We start from the raw sequence: 22,944 nt of genomic DNA on the forward strand, positions 1-22,944 counted from the left end.
ATTTAATAACAGCACCAATTTTAGGGTATCCACTGCCAGAAGGAGAGTTCATCTTAGATACGGATGCAAGTAATGTGGGAATTGGAGGAGTGCTGTCTCAGATTCAAGGAGGACAGGAACGAGTTCTCGGATATTTTAGTAAAGTTCTTTCAAAACCTGAACGGAATTATTGCGTCACGAGAAGAGAACTTCTGGCAGTAGTGAAATCAGTAGAGCACTTCTATCAATACCTCTATGGCAGAAAGTTTCTAATCCGAACCGACCATGCCGCCCTTAAGTGGTTGATGCAGTTTAAGAATCCAGAGGGTCAGATAGCCAGGTGGATCGAACGACTCCAAGAATACGATTTTAAGATTGAGCACCGGGCCGGAGTTAGCCATAGAAACGCTGATTCCCTTTCCAGAAGGCCATGCCCAGCAGAGTGTTCCCACTGCAACAAAACGGAATCCAAGGAAGCAGCAGTGCTAAGAACGACGATTGTCAACGACGACTGGACGCCTACTAAGATAAGGGAAGAACAAGAGAGAGATCCAGTTATACAGAAAATCCGAAAATGGAAAGAGGAAAACCGTCGACCACCTTGGCAGGAAATATCAAACCTATGCTCAGTAGTTAAGACGTATTGGGCCCAGTGGGACTCATTTATCATCGAAGATGGCTTGCTCAAACGAGTCCTGGAAAATGATGACGGTTCGGAGAAGAGAAGACAGTTGGTGATCCCAAAGAGCAGAATAGCCGAAGTACTTCGTCAGTTACACGACAGTCCATCGGGAGGGCATTTTGGTGTAAGGAAAACCCTTCAGCGAATTCGGGAACGGTTTTATTGGATGAACAGTTCCGACGATGTAAAAGACTGGTGTAAGAAATGTACTATTTGTGCCACGAGTAACGGGCCTTACCGAAAAAGGAGAGCTCCTATGAGACAATATAATGTTGGAAGCCCGTTTGAAAGAATAGCTTTGGACATCGCTGGGCCATTTCCAGAAAGTGAAAATGGAGGCAAGTACATGCTGGTAGTAATGGATTACTTCACTAAGTGGGTCGAGATTTACGCACTTCCAGACCAGAAGGCCGCCACCGTTGCAGATAAGTTGATCCAAGAATATATCAGCCGATTTGGAGTGCCTTTGGAGATCCATAGTGACCAAGGCAGGAACTTCGAAAGTGATCTATTCCAAGGAATATGTGATAGACTAGGCATGAAGAAAACAAGAACTACCGCGTATCATCCGCAATCGGATGGTATGGTAGAACGAATGAATAGGACAGTTGGCAAGTATTTGACAAAGATGGTGTCCGATCATCAGCGAGACTGGGACCAATACCTTCCGTTCTTCACAATGGCCTACAGATATGCTGTTAACGAATCAACAGGCCAGACACCAGCCAAAGTCCTATTCGGACGCGAAATGCGACTACCTTGTGATCTCGAGTTTGGATGTCGACCTGGAGAAGATGTAGCAGGTGAAGATTATGTGATCGAATTACGAAGAAGAATGGACGATGTACATGAGTTAGTCCGTTCCCACCTTCAGATCGCTAGCGACCGAATGAAGAAACGGTACGATACACAAGCCGAAAAAGGTTGCTTTAAGAAGAACGACAAAGTATGGCTGTATAATCCCAAGAAGCGAAAAGGTTGTTCTCCCAAATTGCAGCAGTTTTGGGAAGGTCCATACCTCATTATGGAGAAGATCAACGATGTCATCTACCGAATAAGCAAGATTCCGAGGGGAAAGCCGATGATAGTACACCATAACCGGTTGGCGTCTTTCGAAGGTGACCACGACGTAGATGAAGAAGTGGAAGTAAACCAAGTCCACGATGTGTCTGACCTCACGTTTGAGGAATTCATGGGTGCCTATGGAGGTACCGGTAAAGCGAGACATGGTGTTACCACTGAAGAAAAGCAAGATCTACTCGCGCTCCCCGTTGACTACTCGCTGGCCCTTACCATCCCGGCCAGTATCAAAGACGCACCAGGGTTGGCATCCGTCTTTCGAAGGAAGTTTGGTCGAGTTGCAGAACTTCAATGCCAGGTGCCAGCTCCCGGTAAAACCTTGAAACTCCAAGAGGCATCACGTTACCTTTTCTACCTGGTAACAAAAGACACTGCCCGTGACCAACCTATCTACCGAGATGTATGGGAAGCCTTACTTCAATTGAGAGAGCACGTACTAGAGTCCGACGTGCAAAAGTTAGCCATGCCAAAGTTGGAGTGCCGCCAATTAGATTGGAGGGTTATCCGAAATATGGTGGAGGAGATCTTTAAAGACACCGAAGTCCAGGTGTTAGTCTGTTGCAATCCGCATAGTTACTGGTGTGGAGAGAAAACCGTCCCTTGTCATTTTTATACAACTGGAAGTTGTAAAAGAGGGTCCAGTTGCCGATACCAGCATACCGTTCCAGTTCTAGTCCCGACAAGGTTCCAGGAGGAACCATCTTTTAAGAGGGGGCAATGTTACGATAAATATCCTGGCCTAAAAATAACTGTAAAATATATGATGACTGATTCTAATATGTTTTAGATTATACGAGACCTTTCGACCATAAACCCCAAGTAATAAAAAACTGGTTCCATTCGAATCTTCCGGAATTAGGCCTGTCCATTCGAGGCGAAACCAGGTCAATTGAGATCAACATCCATTCAGTTCTAGAGCAGCTGTTTTCGTATAAATATGAGGGAACTTTTATTTTGAAAGCAGTTAATTCTCAAGACCCGCGCTCGCGAATTTGTTACGTACGGATATAATAAATTATTGTCAGATAAGTTAAAATAAATAAAGAAATAAATTAAATCCGTAAGTGTTATAAATATTGAACCTTTTAATAAATTCACAACAAATTGTATTATAAACGGCCCAAGACCGAAAGGTACAAATGGGTCTACTGATTAAGTAAAGTAAAGTAGGATATACAAATGATAATTTTTTAAATTTAATTATACTTTAGGATGAGTGTAATAGAAGTGTTTGTGCTGAGAAATATCCTGACAAGTCTCGACCAAATAATAAAACTGTAAAACGTTTGTTGAACAACTGTTTCCAGTTTGGTCAGTTTATAAGTAAAAAGACCCACGTCGATAATAACGACTTATAAATAGATATCCTGGGATATTTTGTAGCTAATCCAAAGTCATCCTTACGGTAATGTAAGCAATTGTTACAGGTGTCGAAATGCCAAGATTAAGATTTTACAAAAAGAAATTAATTATTTGTTGTGATGAATCGAAGTTTACAAAAATGGTATGTGTAAGCGCCATAACAGTCACTTCTGGAGAGACGAAAATCCTCAGCTCACTTGGGATCGTAAATTACAAGCATTCAGATTTTCGTTCAATGTTTTTTTGCTGTGAAAAATAATAATATAGTCGCTCTTATGATTTATGACGAAAATTTAAACGGAAGGCGTTACTGCAACATTTTACGAAAAGTAATTGTACCAGCACTGCACGCTTTACATAATAATAAGACTAACGAGGCTTGGTTTCAACAAGATGGCGCACCGGCTCACAATATTCGAGGAGTCGGCACATTGCTTGATGAAATATTTAGCGTCAGACGGATAGCTAATAAAGATCCGTTTTTCTGGTCACCAAGATCCCGTTGTCACCGTTAGATTATTATATTTGGGGATATGTTAAAAATAAGGTGTTCTCTGAACCTGTCACTGCTGAGGAAGCTATAAGTTCTTAACGAAATAGATGGAGAATCAATATCAAGAGCTACTAATGAAAATCTGATTAAAAGAGTTTATAAATGATTGGATGTAAATGGGTAACAGTTTGAACATTTCTTACATTAATAAGCTAGTGCCTATTTTTTTGACAGCATCTTTTTAATTGTTCAATGTTTAACTTACAATATGAAACGTGTAAATTAACACAACATAGTCTACGAAAAATTTTTTTTGTCACAAAAATGTATAAAGTTAATTTATTTGAAAACTGTAAGAGATAGGGATACACATGTATAGGGAATACTAATACAGATCGATAGTGAAAAACATTTTTCTAAAATAATGAATCACATACAGGGTTTCCCATTAAAAAAAAGGAATAAGGCGAAAATTTAGGATGTCGGTTTTATGACAATTTTGACAGCACCCTGTATAACGAAAAATAAAAAGCGGTATAACCGGAAGTAGCAAATAGATGAAAATATTTTTATTTATTAGATCACTCTTCAAAACCCCTTTATTCCTATTTTCATGATTCAGTTACCGTTAGTTCTCGAGATATTTCTAATCCGCACCCTGGACAATGATAACTTGTACCATTGATTATAAACCACACATGTGTGGTTTATAATCAATGCTTGTACATATTAGATACAATTTCAGAAAACCATTTCCGAATATATATTAATTTAAAATAAATACAATTATTCACATTATTCGTAAATTTTTTGTTCCTATTGTAACCGTCATTATACAACATAGTAAATGATTTTACTGCAATGAAATTCTTTTAACTTTTTAGAAGGAAGCTACCAAACGACTTCCCAAAATGATGCGCATTCCCGATGCCGATGAAGAACTGTTAGACTCGGATAGCGAGAATAGCCAAGATACAGACAGTGGGTACTCATTGTCAACACCTGGAGGTTCTCGTAAAGACTATTCGGAAACATGTAGTCTCGCCTCTAATGCCTCCGATGACCTTCCACGGAGGCGTATTGATTATCGAAGGAATGCAGTAGATGCAGAAGTTTTGGAAAGCTCTGATACTTCCGATGATGAAATTGAAGTAACGGTTAATATCGCAAGTGATCGTCCATTTAAGGCTGAAATGATAGAAAGTTTGAATTCAAACCAATACGAAATTAAAATTTCTATACTAGATGCTACATCTTCAGAGGTAAGAAACCTCATTTTTCAGTTCATATTTTTTTCCGTTAAGACATGCCTAAAACTGTTTGTTTATTCCATTTTTTGTTTCTTAAAGTTTCTTCTCATATCGATCCGAGGTTGGAAGTCATCATGGCGATTCTAACTTTATTCACCGCTGCCCTAAATAATTAAGTTAAACTTAAATTGAACCATTCCCTTACATTTTTAAACGACGAAATTATCCGTCTTCAAACGCTGCACTTGTTTTTTTTTAGATCAATCAAATTAGTAAAAAATAAGAATTTTTTCGTCATAACTGTATAGACGGTTTGACCGTTGGAATATGTATATATATAGTTCAGCTCAACAGGCCTCAAAGGCCTAAGGCCTTTCCAATCTTGTACCCGCAGCGACTTCAGATCTTCTTTTGCCGACTCCAGCCATTTTCTTCGGGGACGGCCTCTTTTTCTTTTTGTGCCAGCCTCCGTGTTTATTAATTCATTGGGAACTCTTCCTTCCTTCATTCTTGCTATATGTCCGAGCCATCTTAATCTTTGAATTTTAGCGAGTTATTATTTTTGGTTGCCCATATATTTGCATTATTTCTTCATTCGTTCTTCTTCGCCAGATGTTCCCCTCTTTTACACATCCGTATATCCTTCTAAGAATTTTTCGTTCCCATCTATCTAATTTTACTTCCATATCTTTATTTAGTGTCCAGGTCTCGCTAGCATAGAGTACTGTAGGTGGGATAAATGTTGTATATATTCGTTTTTTTGCTGTTCTGGATATTATCTTCGACCTCAGTATCTTAGTCAGGCTCGCAGCACTCTTACTACCTTTGGCCATTCTTTTTATGATTTTTTGGTTCTCTTCGTTCCTATTTGTTAGTGTCACTCCCAAGTAATCGAATTGGCTAACAACTTCAAAGTTATATTCTTTACTTGGGCTTTGTATCTTAAAGGACTGTCCTAGATGATTTTCGTTTTCCCTCATCACCATATATTTTGTTTTTTCTTCGTTTTATATATGACTCTGCTTTTTCTTTTTTTTTTTTTCTCTAGTCACACAGTCTTATTTTTCCAAGTTGTGGGAAGCTTTCATATTTCTTTTGACCTTTTTTTTTTCATTATATTGATTTTAGTTGTTTATATATTCTTCTTTGCAGGTTTAAATTCTGACAAAGCAACTTCATCAAGCTAAATTACTTTAAATACTTTAACATTCTTTCGCCTGCAGTGAATGAATATAGCTTTAATATAGTACAGAATATAGCTTTAATTTAATTAAAAAGACCATTTCAGCTAAAACGTTTAGTTCATGACTTAGGTTTAAAACGTTTAAGAATTTAAACCTGCAAAGAAGAATATATAAACAACTAAAATCAATATAATGAAAAAAAAAAGGACAAAAGTAATATGAAAGCTTTTCTTCGTTTATTTCTAAACCATATTCCCTGGCTATTCTCTGTATTCTAGTAAAGATTTCTCTTAATTCTGCAGGTCTCCTTGTTATTACGGTAACATCATCTGCATATGCTACGCATTGATGCCTGTGATGATATATTGTGCCTCTAGTATAGATGTTACATTCTCGTAAAATCTTTTCTAAGATCAAATTGAAAAAATCTGTTGATAACGGGTCACCTTGTCGCAGACCTCTATTGGTGATAAAGCTATCCGAAGCCCGTCCTTCTAACATGACTTTACTTTTAGTATCATTGAGTATGCGTTTAGTCAGTCTTACTATTTTTGGTGGAAATTAAAAATATTCTAGTGATTCATATACTTCATTTCTTTTTATAGTATCATATGCCTGTCTAAAATCAATAAACAGCATGTGTAATGTTAGGTTGAATTCATATGAGCTAGCTAAAATTTGTTTCATTGTAAAAATTTGGTCTATTACCGATCTGTTTGCTCTGAAACCTGCTTGATATTCACCTAGACAATTTTCAACTTTTGTTTTAATTTTATTTCTAATTGATATGGCCAGAATCTTATACACGGTATCTTGTAGAGCTATTCCCCCGTAATTTTTACATTCTGTAACGTCTCCTTTTTTATGCACTGGACATGTGTAGTATGAGATATTACAAAAGACTCTCATCTAGGGATTTATCGATTTTTAATGGAAATATGTTTAAATCAACAATCAAAACGTCAAACTCATTATTTTAGTCATAACTTACAAACTTGTTTATTTAGAGATTTGACGTCAACATACAACTTTTTTGGAAAATAAAGATACACAAAATCAGATATGCTAAATTAAAATCGATTAATAAGCAAAAAAGAGTTATTGAAAAATTAAAACAAAATCGCTGTTTTTGATTAATGTTAATAAGTTTTATATTATTTATTAAAATTTGTTTAAATGTATCTCAACTTGAGGGTTTTATTTTGTTTGAATTGTGCGCAAAAGATGGGCCAGATCGGTTGAATAGTTATTGCGAAATTTAATTTGTTTATAAGATTTTTTGAAAAATGAACTATTTTCTATGGCCGGCCAGATAATTTGACTGAATGTATCTCAATAATCCAGGGCTTATTTTCTTTGTTAAGACGTATATTAATAACCTGTGGAAAATAAGGTTTAAAAAAAATAAATTTAGTTCAAATTAAATGGCAAGAATAGTTGGAAAAACAATTTCATGAGAAAAAATTCTTTAATTGTTTTAGTATCGCATATGGTGAGTAACCTGTTGATTCATCAATTTGTTGTTAGCTAATAAAATGCTATTTGATTTTTATGTCGCTGTTATTATTAGAATATCTACAAAACGTAACGTGAACGAAAGTTGTTGTTCCTTATGACCGTTATCAGGAATGCAAGCTCAAACAATACTTAAATAATACTAAAATATTTCGCTTGACGTGTACGTTCCAAAATATCATGAACAGAAGAATCAAGAATGTGATTGTCTCATTTTGTATTGTTTCACTTGACGTTATTCGGGAATATGTACATGCACATGTAATAATGTCATATTTATTAAGTTAAACTAACACTAAGAAATTTTCATTATTTTTCGTGAAAATATGGTCGGATGAACCACGAAAAGTCAATTGTGTATTCATTAGTCTTTCTAATACATTGTTCCAGTATTCCCGTTCTTTAGCAATAGCTGATGGAATATTTTTATCAATTACTGTATAACATCGAAATCTTTTCCGTGTCTCAGACCATTTATAATAAAATTATGTAAAAATTCAAAAATTTTCATGCTGTTTTAAATAAATGTTAAATAAACTTAATAGACTACAAGCCTATGGGACATTTTTAAGGGGTCATTTGACCCAGCATGAATCACATATAAATCAATATTGCAATATGTAATAACAACTTCAGAAACTATGCCGTTAATTTTTATCGGTACAGGTGAGTACTCGGGTAAGGTAAATTTACCACACAAGGGGGTGGGAGGGGAGGTATTTTGGTCAAATATAATGACCTGCGACCTAATGCCGTACAAAAATATTGATATAGTCCTACCAGAGATCTAAGAGAGTCATTAATATTATTTATTATCGATAAGTGTCTACCGCAAGGCAGCGAGGATATCGCCTCTAGACATGATCGTACTTTTATTATCGATTTGTATTCATTAATCGATTGTTATGGTTGTTTAAAAGCCAGTCTTTATCATTGTCTACTAAAGTTATAATAGTTGCAAAAAAATTTACATACACTACATTCACATATTTGCAAAACTTTATCATTTCTAAGTAGAGTACAAAAAGAACAGAGAAAAAATATTTTAGAAAATTATTTTCAAAATTGAGGTGTGTCTAAAAGCTGGTTTTATATCGTTATCAACTGAATTTAAAAATATTTACATAAATTACGCATACATAGAAAGTTTACCATTTATAAATACAATTCAAAAAGCCTTTTTCTTCTTTTACTTCTTGGAGATCTGTTTTATTCTGAAGTTTCCTCTGGTTGATTTCCTAGGAGGTAGATTGCCAACTATCCCTCCATCTTTAGGTGGTCTTCCGGAAGGTCTTGAACCGGGCGGGTTGTTTTCTAGGGCAATTCTTGGGAGTCTATTTTCATCCATTCGTCTTACATGTACCACATCTTCTTACGCTGCCTTCCCCATCTTACAATATCTTGAATTTTGCACTGCTCTCTAACGTTTGAATTTCTCACCCTGTCTCTTCTTGTTTGGCTCACTATTGTTCTTAGGGTTTTCATTTCGGCAACCCTTAGCATCTGTTTCGTTTTGTTGGTATCTTCGCGCACTTCTATGCCATATGTCATGATCGGTAGCATGCAAGTCTTGCAATTCAAAAAGTACTTACATTTAAAAAAAAATACATGGACAAGTCAGTTTCACTATCACTATCACTAGATCTACAATAATTGTTTCTTTGAGCAACCTATCTGTATTTATATAAGATGTTTACATCTTTAGAACTTGGGCAACACTATTTTTCCAGTTGTCATTGGCTATTTTCTCCATTTCTAATTCAATTACCCGAACAACAGATTAATTTAGGGTGAGCGAAACATTACTTCTCCTTACCGATACTTTTAGCTCATGCCATATGTGTCAATCGGATTGAACATGCAATGGTAAGGAGGAAGTCTTAATACTGTATGACCCGTTTCTTCCGCCAAACTGTCGCGATAATATTGTTTTCTGATGGAAAATAATTTTAAAGTTTCAAGTAATTGTTTTTTAGAATAATTATCTTCATAATATATATCATTTTCCAGCATATATTCCTGGATTCTACGTTTGGTGTCATTAAAACATGGAGCTTTATTCAGCCTACGACTGTGGTAGCTGGCATTGTCCATCACAATTACATTGTTTGGTGGTATATTTGTCAATAACTTTGTTGAAAACCACTTTTCAAATAATTCTGATGTGGTGTCATTATGATAGTCGACACGGGAGTCCTTAATGTTTTTGCATGACAAGGCCAAAGCATTAGGTATAAAACCTATTTTTGTTCCTGCATGGATTACTGTAATACGTTTTCCTTTATTTAATGGAGCTTTTATTGTACTGCGACTAGAAGAATTTGCCCACCCATATTTTGGAACGTCATGGGTGCCAAACCACGTCTCATCCAGATAAACAATTTCTCTTCCACTGTCTCTATATTGACATGCCCTCACATGTCCATGTATTTTTTTTTGAATTGTATTTATAAATGGTAAATTTTCTATGTATACGTAATTATGTAAATATTTTTAAACAGTTGATAACGGTATAAAACCAGCTTTTAGATACACTCCAATTTTGTAAATAATTTTCTAAAATATTTTTGCCTCTGTTCTTTTTGTACTCTATTTAGAAATTTAAAGTTTTGTAAATATGTGGATGTAGTGTATGTAAATATTTTTGCAACTAATATAACTTTAGTATACAATGATAAAGATCGGCTCTTAAACACACCTAACAATCGAATAAGTAATGCAAATCGAAAATAAAAGTACGATCCTGTCCAAAGGCGATCCCCCGCTGCCTTGCGGTAGACACTTATCGATAATAAATATTAATGACTCTCTTAGATCTCTGGTACGACTTTACCAGGAGCAGATAAAAAATTTTATTTATATAGTACGGCATTCATACACATAGTTTCGAGTCGTTATTTAGATTACTTTTTTGCAATGCCGTGCATATCGGCTGGAAAAGTTTGTTTCACGAAAAATGGTTGAGTGCTTAATGGTTACCTGAGTTGATCCTATTGTGTATACAAGAGTCTCTCAATAAACTACCGAAGTACACAGGGTCGCACTTCAGAAAGTTTGTTATTTAATATATTTCATTGGTAGCTGTGTAATACACGATTATACAAATTTATTAAATTATTTCATATGGTATTTTCAGGTTGTTTAAGTGAATATACTTGATAATTGAACAATTTTTAACATGAAGAAAGTAGTTTTTTTGTTCTACGTGAATAATTGTAGTATATGGATCTAAATTCAGAAAGGTACTTTCCTTCACACTTTTTACAGGCTTAGGACTGTCAACAAAAAACTGGCGTGTTTAAAAGTTTTTGCTCTTCCTAATCGGATATCGTTAAAAATGTACAGTAATAATAGTTCTATTTACAGTATATACATACAAACGAATACATAATGTACAAAAAATAGATGAATTGAAAAAAAAAATATAGAAAAATATATACTTAAAATTAATATTTACAAAAAAATACCCAAAATAACCAAAATATATTTATGAATTCCTAAATACCTAATTCTGTTTCGCTGTCGCTATCCTCTTCAAGATTAATAACAATTGGTTTAATTATGTGATTCAAAGTAACATATGAATTTTCTACGTTCATTACATGGCGTACTGAATTTTTCCAACTTTCTGGGGAGATATTATCAACACATTTCCTTATTAATTCGACTACACTACCACTTAAAGCCGGAGAAACATTTTGTGACCTAACATTTGACTTTAGTTGGTGCCACATAATATGCTCTATGGGATTAAATAAACAATAGTAGGGCGGAATATGTCCCATGTCCTCGGTCAATGCGTCACAAACATATACTTTTTTAATAAACAATGATTTTAACAATTCATTTTTTAAATACCTTTCTTCAAAATATATATCGTTTTCTAACAGGTAGTTTTGAATTTCAATTTTCGTGTTATTTGCACTTGGAGACTTATGTAATTGACGACTGTGGTAACTTGCATTGTCCATTACTATCACACTATTTTGAGGAAGGTAAGGTATAAGACAATTCTTAAACCATTGCTTAAAAAGCTCTGCCGTTGTATCCTCATGGTAGTCCACGCAGGAGTCTTTAATGTTCTTTGCAGAAAACCATAAGGCATTTGGGACCCAACCATTTTCTGATCCTGCATGTAAAATTGTTATTCTTTTCCCTTTGTTTGATGGAGCTTTTGTTTGACACCTGTTGGAAGAATCGGACCATCCTTTGGATGGTGTTTCATGAGTGTCAAACGATGTCTCGTCCAGATAAATTATTGGTCGATTTTCTGTACGGTACTTTCTTATGGAAGTTATATATTCAGTACGCCACTTTTGTAAACGATGGGACGCCATAAGCACTTGCCTTTTGTCAATTGTACGATATCTGAAGCCCATTTTAGACAAAATCCTCCAAAGACTAATGCGGCTACAGTTTATTTGTGTATCATAATTAGTAAGCCGTGGTTTTAAAGCATCTAATGTAGGTATCCGTTGCTCTTCGTACATTGTGTAAATTTTTCTTATTAAGTTCTTATTACTTTCGTCAATACATTTAGTAGAACCGGCATCCTTACGCTTCCTTCTTGACTTAATGGGATTTGATGTAATTCTTTTCACTGTGGTTAGAGGTATTGTCGTTAAATCAGATATTTGACTGGCAGTAGTATTAGCAGTAAGTCCTCTTGTAAGTAAAGAACTATATATTGTTTTTACGATTTCTCTAGCGTCAGCCGATAAATGCTTTTTCTTTGCTGGAACACTGGAAGAAGCACCATCAATGTTTTTCCACGGACGCCACATAATGCTGTTTTATAGGTATAACACTGGTAACACTTGCAACACTTTCAACTAAATGAAATAAAATGTATATTTAAAAATTTCTCATCGGTTTTATATACTGTTACAAATTATACAGAATAGAGGGAACCTGTATAATTATTCCAGGAAATACTTAACGATCAACAAATTTATTGTGGTCATTAAAAGATCAACTATTGATAGTGAAGCTCACTGTTAAAATGTTTACAACTTTATGAAATAAAATGTATTCTAATCGTTTTTATAATTTTATACGATTTTTTAATTGTTTTTATATTACCAGGAATTTATTATACAAACAAGATAACGACACTCCACAGTAGCTTCAATTTTACCTGAATACTTACCTGCTCAACTAATGTTGACTAAGCTGGGGTACTTGCGGTCGGGTTTTATTGCAATAATTAAGCACTCAACCATTTTTCGTGAAATAAACTATACAGAAGTGAGAAATCTAGGGCGCAACCCTTTATCTTTACCCCCATTCATTGAGGTCATTGAAAAATGTACGGCATTATTTCCAAATGATTACTTGATGCGTTAAAGAATTTTAACTATGCCGTCCAAAAGTTATGGTTCTTTCAAATGTTTATAAACACTTATCTGTATTTGGGAATAGAATTGTTGTTTTTTCGGTAAAATAATTATTTCTTTTACGGTAGTCACTTTCTTGACAACATATAACTCATAACTATCAAATTAATTCATAACAGGTTATAATAAATGGTACAAATTGAAAATGAAAAAAAAAAGAAAAAACAAAAATTTGAAAATTGAACATATTTTTAAAATACCCTGTGGCGTATGTTATGTTGTATTTTAAATAGTGTGGCTGTTATTATTTATTTCAAAGTAGAAAAATAAAAAAACAATGTACATTTTTAACTGATGAATTTTTCACAGCTGATAGAGTTGATTGAAATGTTACATTTTTTAGGGCTTAGCGTACCCTATCGTATTCTTCTTTTTTTCTTCTTCATGTGCCGAGCTCGATTATCGAGCGTTGACTATCAATTGGCTATAGTAATTTTGTTGACGGCAGCTCGGAAAAGATATGCAGAGGATCTGTTAAACCAATCACTCGTAAGAATACGATAGAAACGAACCGTTAGTCAAGTTTTCTATTATATATTTTTTATTCATATTATTTTAAATCAATTTATCATTTTCTCAAGATTATTCCTGTTATCAGATTTAGCCATACCGCTCACACTCCCTCTAAGGGGAAAATTCACTAATCCCAGATACCTACGGTATCAAAAGGATTGAGCTCTGGTGGGACTCTTTCCGTGTTATCGAGCTCTAGGTGACTTGGTATGCTGTTATTCCTGGTATTATTAATTTATTATTGACCCATTCCGCCACCACAAAACTTATTATTATTAATTATCTCGAGATAAATTTCTTGGTAAAGAAAAGAACAAAACAAACTTAAACCTTCTCAAAACTGCTCTATCAGTGGGTTTTAGTGTTGACCTAGCTAAATCTGATGCAGATACAGTCAACATCTGTTCTACACTTGCTGCATTCCAATCCTTTTATTCTGTGAGGACATTGACATTCTTGTCTTCCTCACGACATTAAGAAGGAAGCAGTCCAATGATGTGTGTCAAAATTGTCCAATTTTTTTAAACCTTCAAAATGGTAGGCGCATCAATTATACCGTTCTTCAAGTTTTATACAGGGTGTTTCAAAAAGGTATGTCATAAATTAAATCACGCATTCCGGGGACAAAAATAAATTGATTGAATCCAACTTACCTTAGTACAAAAGTGTACACAAAAAAGTTACAGCTCTTTGAAGTTACAAAATAAAAATTGTTTTGTTGCATTATCTCCTAAACTACTTGACATTTTGTAATAAAAATGAAACGTTACTTTCTTGTTATGAAAGCATTTTTCATAAAAAAGAACCACCAAAATCTAAGCGCACTGAAAATTTTTAAGGGGGGTGTGCAGCCCTAAATCCCCCCAAACTTTAACACTTGAAGCTGCAAATCAATTTCGTCAGAAAAATATGATTTTTCAGCGCATTCGGTTTTCCTTATTAAAACGATACCGAATGTGTATTGAAGAAAATGGGGGTCATTTTGAACATTTATTGTAATATCATACTTATAGAGGTTATAGACATTTTTTGTACTTGTTAATTCATTTAAACTATTTATTTAGTTGCACGTAATTTTTTAAACGTTAATGGAAAGGGCAGTAACTCAAGAAAAACTGTTTTTTGAAAAAAGTGATGAGGCAAAAAAATTTTAAAAATAATGTGTTGATGGTGTTAAAGTTTGGGGGGATTTAGGGCTGCACACCCCCCTTAAAAATTTTCAGTGCTCTTAGATTTTGTTGGTTCTTTTTTATGAAAAATGCTTTCATAACAAGAAAGTAACGTGTCCACTTTTATTACAAAATGTCAAGTAGTTTAGGAGATAAAGCAACAAAACAATTTTTATTTTGTAACTTCAAAGAGCTGTACACTTTTGTACTAAGGTAAGTTGGATTCAATCAATTTATTTTTGTCCCCGGAATGCGTGATTTAATTTATGACATACCTTTTTGAAACACCCTGTATGTGGCGACATCATTGCAGAGAATTTGCTGTTTCTCCATGCTTTTTTAGGATGTGACACATCAGCTGCTTACAAGATCAGCAACTTTAACTGCTAGCTAACTAACAAAGATAACTCGAAAGCCGAGCCATCTTTACTCACTGTCGTTTGCGAACGTTTTTTTTTCTCTTTATTTGGTGGAAATTAAGATAATTCTTTGACAACATGAAATACACACGATTCGCCAAGACAGTGACCAAAAATACATTTACCTTATCATCGCTTAGAGTTTATCACCAGAAAATACCTAAGGATTGGGACTGGAAAAAGCATGGAAAAATTTGGATACCAATCAAAACTTTCAAAACTCCAGCACCCGCTGAACTTTCAGATGCAAGAAAAACTGTGGAAGTATGTGTGGTTACCGAAAAAGCAGGCCTGTACGGTGCCTTAATTTTTCTGGTTAAATTTAGTATAGATTCTGGAAATATTAAAATTAATCGAAACATTCGAAAGATGAATTGCTCACAGTGACGCCAATTCTAACTCCCGTTCTTCCGCAAACATTCACCTTCGATACTGAATTAGATCCTGAACCGCAGTCTGAACCATCAAAGAAAATGAAAAAACAATGGTAGCTGGAAAACAACTTTTAAATATATAATTATTATGCTAAATATTATCTCGGGATTAGGCCTAATGGGATTAGGCCACTTTAAAAAATGCGCCTCGAGACTCTACGTCATACACGGTCGGGAAAAAGGTCGATAATGAACTAATAACATAGGAATGTTAACAAAATAATAAATTATATGAATAAAAAAACTATATAATAGAAAACGTAGTAAAAATGATTCGGTGAAAAATCCCCTATAATATTGCTCTATTGTTTCTTATTGTAAAATGACTAAAAAAAAAGCCCAAAAGATAATTTGTTCAACAATTTTTTTGTCCGGCACCATTCTGATTTGTTTAAAATGGACATTTTTGAATATAAATCCATAAAGAAACCAAATCAGAAATTCTTTTCTTACGGGAGCGGCTTCACAACCTGGACTAAAATACTTTTAAAGCCATTTAGAACCATTTTTTTGTACATTTTTTTTTCTGTTGGTAATTGTTGATAATGTCAATATTAACAAAATATATCAATGTCATACAGGAATGTGTTATCGTAATATCTCACTTATTAGAGGGAAATTAATTTTCCTCTTATAAGCACCTGCACCGTGAAAAATGTACGGCATGTCCAAAAACTAAATTGAAATAAGTGAGTTTCATACTCGCTCAAATGACTTCTTGTAATACTTAAAAATCGAGGGGTGCGCCCTAGATTTCTCACTGTATCAAATTGCCAAATAGGGGGTCAAAAATAAAAAAAATTTCCTGCTCCGGGTACCAATATTTTTATACAGCATTAGGTCGCAGGTCAATATTTTTTTATTATCTACCTAAGTTTATATCCAAGACAGGCGAATTACTTACTACAACTAATGACCAAGTAGAGAAATGGAAAGAGCATTTTCAGACGATGTTAGACACGCCCAGGGAAAACACAGATGAAATTGTCGAAAACCCGCAAAATAGACTTGGGTATATCTTGCGAGGCCCCTTCCAAAACGGAGATAATAGCAGCTATCAAATCTCTGAGAAATAACAAGTCTCCGGGAATCGATAACATTGCTGCCGAAATACTTAAAACTGATCCGCATCTAACTGCTGAACGTTTGCTACCCATAATCCGAGAGGTGTGGGAAACAAACCGCATTCCAGCGGGCTGGAAAAGGGGTGACATTATTAAGCTTTCAAAAAAGGGCAACCTCACACTGTGCAAAAATTGGAGAGGAATATCCTTGCTTACCGCAATAAATAAAATGTTCACGACCATTATACTTAAAAGATTAACAAACAAGATTGAATTTCGAGCTGGTTAAGCAGGCTTTAGACCAGAAGCCTCCTGCATAGACCACATTAATACTGTGATGGTAATAATGGAACAATCGGTTGAATGGAACACACCGCTATACTTGATTTTTGTTGACTTTGTATTCTCCATAATGTTTTAATACTTCGCTAAATTTTAGGTATAAAATAAATATGTATCATTAACCCATGTCATTTTATAGTGGAAATATTGCATTAAAAATTTTGATTTTGGTGTCATCTACATAAGTGAATAAATATATACATCTAGTTATTTTTTTTAAACAAATACTATTATTTTCTGCATAATTTATGTGTAAAGTGCGAATCGTTTGCAAATAAAAAAGCAATAATGCTTTTTCGATACGACAGTAAAAAGTGGTCGTTAAAATTTAAAATCGATAGTACGGGTGCTGTGCTTACGATTAAATTTTATAATGGAGTGTGTTATTTGTAAAAATTCAACTGGAGATGTTACCATAAACTGTAATAGCTGCACCAGGTCGACACATAGGGAGTGTTCTGGATTGAATGCCAGAGAACTACAAGTTATGGACCTCAAAGGTAAGAGATTGCTTAAATTTTATTGTGATTATTGTCAGAATGGGATAAAGCTTATTCCTAAATTGCTTGCGAAAATTGATCATATAGAGTTACAAATCAAACATTTAAAAACTATATCAGATTCTGTTGACAGTAATGACCCTAGCACTAGGGAAGATAAAGAAGAAATAATATGTGAGATGATTGAGAGGCAGAATCGGACTTCTAACATAATTGTCTGTAACGTGAATGAATCAAAAATAAAAACGCAAGTAGAACGTGATTTTGAAGATGCAACAGCTATTGGGAAAATATTGAATAATTTTAATATTGACAAAAATAATTTAAAAGTGTTTCGTTTGAGATGCAAGAGTAGGCCGCTCAAAGTTATTCTTAATTCAAAAGAAGATGCCAAATTTGTTCTTAAGAATACACAGTTAATTTCTATTCCAAGCATCAGAATATTTGGTGATCAAACGAAGGCTCAACAGGACTATTTTAAAGCGATTACAAATAAACTAATAACTTTGATTGATAACGGTGATACTACCAAAACTATTAGATAATTAAATAATAAACCAACCATCGTTTCGAAATCCATTCAAAAAAACACTTTGTAAACTCTAATATACCTTTCAACTCTAACATAATTTATCTCAACGCCCAAAGCATAGTAAAAAATAGAGACAAAGTCCAAGAATCCATAACTTGCGAATCCAGAACCTTGTGAATTTCAGCTGAACTAACCAAACGACGTCACTAATTTTCGACTTATCGAAATTAATTTCAACTTCAAGAAAGTGGTTGAAATTTCATTTCGAGTCGAAATTAATCTGACATGACTGACTGGACTGGGAGAAGTGAACTTAGGTTCAGTTTAGGTAGGCGGTCTTTTGATCCTTGCAAGGAAAACTGAGGCAAAAAGTATCAATATGGCTGTGTTTTACGGACATTTGCTAGTTTTCGAGGAATTAGAGAGGTTAGATATCCGACGCTCATAACGGAGGATAAGAAGAATGTTACGGGATACTCAAAATTCTTTTTCACTAAGTGATGCTCAATTTAGGCAGCAATTCCGGCTTAATAATCAAGCTGCAAATTATTTAATAAGGGTTGTAACGAAATAGCCCATCTCCGATACGTCATAATTCTTAGAAGGACGAATCTAGAAAACGTAAGAATCGGCTTGTCAATAGCGCCCGTCTTTCGGACGGGAGACAATTAGAGGTGGGACAACGCCAGAATGTTCTCGAAAAGTAACTTTATTATATATATGTAACGTTGTTAGGAGTGAGTTAGTCGATAAGAGAGTACCGAACTGTAAAGTTATAAATAAATATATGTATATAAATTCGAACCGCTCGTTTTATTTAAAAACGCTACAGTGGTGTCACGGTGTGAGGATAATTGATTTGTTTAAAAATAAATTCAGCAGAGACTTTTGAAAAAGACTTTTGAACATTTTAAAAAGTACGCGTGCCTGACCAAAGATGCTGCTAGTACAACTCTCAGTAAAACAGTTGCGTGAGCAGCTAGAAGAACGCGATGAAGATTGCAGCGGGTCCAAGAAGATCCTCCAAGAACGACTGAAGAATATTCTTAACAAGAATGGAGATGACCCAGAGACATTCCATTTTCAGTCAGCAGAAGAAGCAGTTTTAATGAAGATCGAAGAGAGTTTCAGAAAAAATGATAAGAAATTTGAAAACGTCTCTCAAATGATAGAAGAATCTTCTAAAAGAGATGATAATAAATTAGAGAATGTTCCCAAAAGATTCGATGAAACATTCGAAAATGTATTTAGAAGATTCGACGAGACTTCACTAATAATTAAAGAAATATGTATTCAAAACAATGAGAAATTTGAAGAAGTCTCAAGAACATTCGATAAAGTAGAAGAGAAGATCAAACAATTAGAGACCATGATAAGTAACACAAAAGTGCTACCACCAGTTAATACGGTAGCCTTAGATCCGGTAGTGAAAAAAGAATCACCGAGAGACGAAATGACACATCATATGAGATTCAAATTGCCACCATTTGATGGAAAGTCCTCTTGGTCCATATACCTTAGACAATTTGAAGCTATTGCGACAGCCAATCATTGGACAGAACAAGAAAAAGCTGTTTCCTTGACTGCTGCTTTACGAGGTGATGCTGCGGATATCCTAAGATCAATTCCTAAGGGTCAAGAAAAATGTTACCAGACCTTGTTCACTCGACTAGATAAACGTTACGGAGATGCCCATCTACAACCAGTCTACAAAGTACAAATAAGAAGTAGAATCCAACGAGCAAGTGAGAGTTTGCAAGAATTTGAAGCAAATATTGCTCGTATAGCGCTGTTGGCCTATCCAGAGGCACCAGACAACGTTTTGGAAGAAATCGCTGTAGATGCCTTCGTCAATGGGTTAAGAGACATTGAACTACAGAAAGCTTTACGACTAGCAAGACCGAAAGTTTTAGATGAAGCGCTCGCTATTGCCTTGGAACATGAAACAGCTAGTCAAGTTTCACGGAGCTATCGAGTACGAACCTCTGAAGAGAGCGACGAACAAAACGAGAAACGTCTGGAGGAAATCGTACGGAAAGTAGTTCGCAACATGATGCCGAAGAGACACGAAACCAGATGTTCGAATGATGGCGACGTAGGTCACATTCGCCGTAAATTGCAAGAAAATAATACAACAGTCAGAAAGCTAGAACAAATGGAACACAGGGCTGGAAAGAGTCATTCAAATGATGATGCTCAGTCAAGACGGGCATACAGTGCAAATCGTAATCATTGTCTTGAATTAGAAGAACGACTTTGCCCCGTGAGACGAACCGCCGTCATTAATGATCAATGGCAGCCTCAACAGCTACAAGACGCTCAAGCAGATGATCCATGTATAAAAAGAGTATTGGATTGGATGCGTCGAAGTGGAAGACCTTCTTGGCAAGCCATTAGTGCATGTAGTCCAGAAGTCAAGTGTTACTGGAGCCAATGGAATTGCCTAGTGCTGAAAGATGATCTTCTGTATAGAACCTTTGAGAACGATGATGGTACAGAAACTAAGCTTCAGTTGATTGTACCTAAAAGTAAAGTGTCAGAAGTTTTACGTCAGTTGCATGACGGTTCATCAGGTGGACACTTTGGTATTACGAAGACTCTGCAAAAGGTTCGAGAACGGTTCTATTGGGTGAACTGTAAAGATGATGTAAGAAGATGGTGCCGGAAATGTGAACTGTGTGCAACCAGTAATGGTCCAGTTGGTAAAAAGAGGGCACCCATGAAACAGTACAATGTTGGTAGTCCTATGGAAAGAGTAGCAATCGACATTGCAGGTCCACTTCCAGAGACGAATGATGGAAATAAATATGATTCTCGATGCAAGAGTGAAAGCTATGAAGTAGGTGATCTTGTTTGGCTTTATAATCCACAACGTCGTCGAGGCTTGTCTCCCAAACTGCAAAGACAATGGGAAGGTTCATATGAAATTAAAAAGAAAATAAATGACGTAATATACCGAATTAAGAAGTTGCCGAAAGGTAAACCAAAAGTAGTTCACATAAATCGTCTTGCACCATATGCTGGTTCAAATGAAACAGAAGAAGCACGTACCCTTCAACATAAGATCAAAGATGACCGGCGACCAAGCTTTAATGATTTTATGTCAAATTACGCAGAGAGAAAGAGTGCTAGATTCGGCGTGACTACAGAAGTTCAGCAGGATCTTTTTAGTGTTCCGCATAACGTCTCTCTAGCCCACTGTGTTGCCCAAGATCTTGAGATGACTAAAGGAATCTCATCCGTATTTTATAAGAAATTCGGTCGTTTGGACGAGTTAAAAAACCAGCAGCCTAAAGTTGGAAGAGTACTGAGATTAGAAGATGGTTCTCGATCTTTGCTGTATATGGTGACCAGGAAGTCGTATACAGACAGGGCAAGCTACGAGGATATATGGCGTGCTCTAACTAATTTGAAGAAAATTGTGTGCAATTACGAGATCAAGAATTTGGCCTTACCCAAAATAGGCCATGCACTATTCAAAGTCAGTAGACTGTTATTTCTTTCTAAAGGGTTCATGCAGAGCTGGAGAGTCCTGTAGATTCCGCCATCCTGTGCCTACATATAGAGTTGCTGATCGGGACAATCAGATTTAAGAGGGGAGCAGTGTAACGAAATAGCCCATCTCCGATACGTCATAATTCTTAGAAGGACGAATCTAGAAAACGTAAGAATCGGCTTGTCAATAGCGCCCGTCTTTCGGACGGGAGACAATTAGAGGTGGGACAACGCCAGAATGTTCTCGAAAAGTAACTTTATTATATATATGTAACGTTGTTAGGAGTGAGTTAGTCGATAAGAGAGTACCGAACTGTAAAGTTATAAATAAATATATGTATATAAATTCGAACCGCTCGTTTTATTTAATCACGCTACAGGGTATTAGAACCATATTTGGAAGAAGGTGTTTATGCCTCTAGGATACCCAAAATGTTTAGGGTTAGTATTACTAAGCTGCAATAAATTTAAAAATATATTAGAATATAACCACTAAGTCAAATCTTAGTCGTTATAATTTAAGAATCTCCCAAATCGCCTTTTTTTTCTTGCCATCTTTTCTTTCAATTCAAAATATAATTGAGAATGGCCAATATTTATGATTTAACAATTCAAACAAGAAAAAAAGACGTTCACGTAACGTAAACAAAACAAACATTCAACAAGCGTAGTGCAGCCAATAAACAACAGGGCCAACCCAAATTTTCAGCAGTGTCAAAATTATAAAGTAAATATCCCCAGTTTTAACTACAATCGAAATGAATGAGAATCGCTAGCGATTGCGACTGCCATGGCGTAGTCGCTTTTAAATTTCGACATCGAAATGAAATAGAATCAGGGCCCAGATATTGAAGATATTGAAGTGAAACTTGAAAATTATTGATATATTCGTGACTCAACGAGTAGATACACTGGAGGTGTTATACTATACATCAACAAACATTATAATTTTTCAAATTTTAAAACATTTCAATCGCGTAATAATTATTGGTGCAAAGTAATAAAAGTTGATGTTAAATCCAGTATTTACTTGGTGGGGTATTTATACCATTCACCATCCAGTTCTGGGCCCTGATTGTAATTGAGATTTCGACTCAAAACATGTCGAAATTAATATGGCGACGTGGAAATGCGACTTTGCGTGCCTTGTGGATTTCAGCTGAACTAAACAAACGACGTCACTAATTTTCGATTTATCGAAATTAATTTCAACTTCAAGAAAGTGGTTGAAATTTCATTTCGAGTTGAAATTAATCTGACATGAATGGCTGGACTGGGAGAAAGGAACTTAGGTTCACTTCTCCCGGTAGGTTTAGGTAGGCAGTGTTGTGTTTTGATTCTTGCAAGAAAAACTGAGGTAAAAAGTATTAATATGGCTGCGTTTTACGGACATTTTTGCTGATTTTGGAGGAATTAGAGAGGATAGATATCCGACGCTCACAACGGAGGATAAGAAGAATGTTACGGGATACTCAAAATCCTTTTTCACTAAGTGATGCTCAGTTTAGGCAGCAATTCCGGTTTAATAAACAAGC

General features: G+C 35.3%; 1 protein-coding gene across 2 annotated transcripts in view; it reads left to right on the top strand.

Annotated features, from left to right (window-relative positions):
* Positions 1-22,944, top strand: part of LOC140452345 (uncharacterized) — a 68,191-nt gene that overhangs the window by 23,848 nt on the left and 21,399 nt on the right. For both annotated transcript variants that reach the window (XM_072546544.1, XM_072546545.1), the window contains one exon: positions 4,481-4,858. In XM_072546544.1, the coding sequence (XP_072402645.1) occupies positions 4,508-4,858 (351 nt within the window). In that variant the 5' untranslated portion in view covers positions 4,481-4,507. The remainder of the gene's footprint in view (positions 1-4,480; positions 4,859-22,944) is intronic.

The sequence above is a fragment of the Diabrotica undecimpunctata genome, chromosome 10, assembly GCF_040954645.1.
Source record: "Diabrotica undecimpunctata isolate CICGRU chromosome 10, icDiaUnde3, whole genome shotgun sequence".
NCBI classification, from domain to species: Eukaryota; Metazoa; Arthropoda; class Insecta; order Coleoptera; family Chrysomelidae; genus Diabrotica; species Diabrotica undecimpunctata.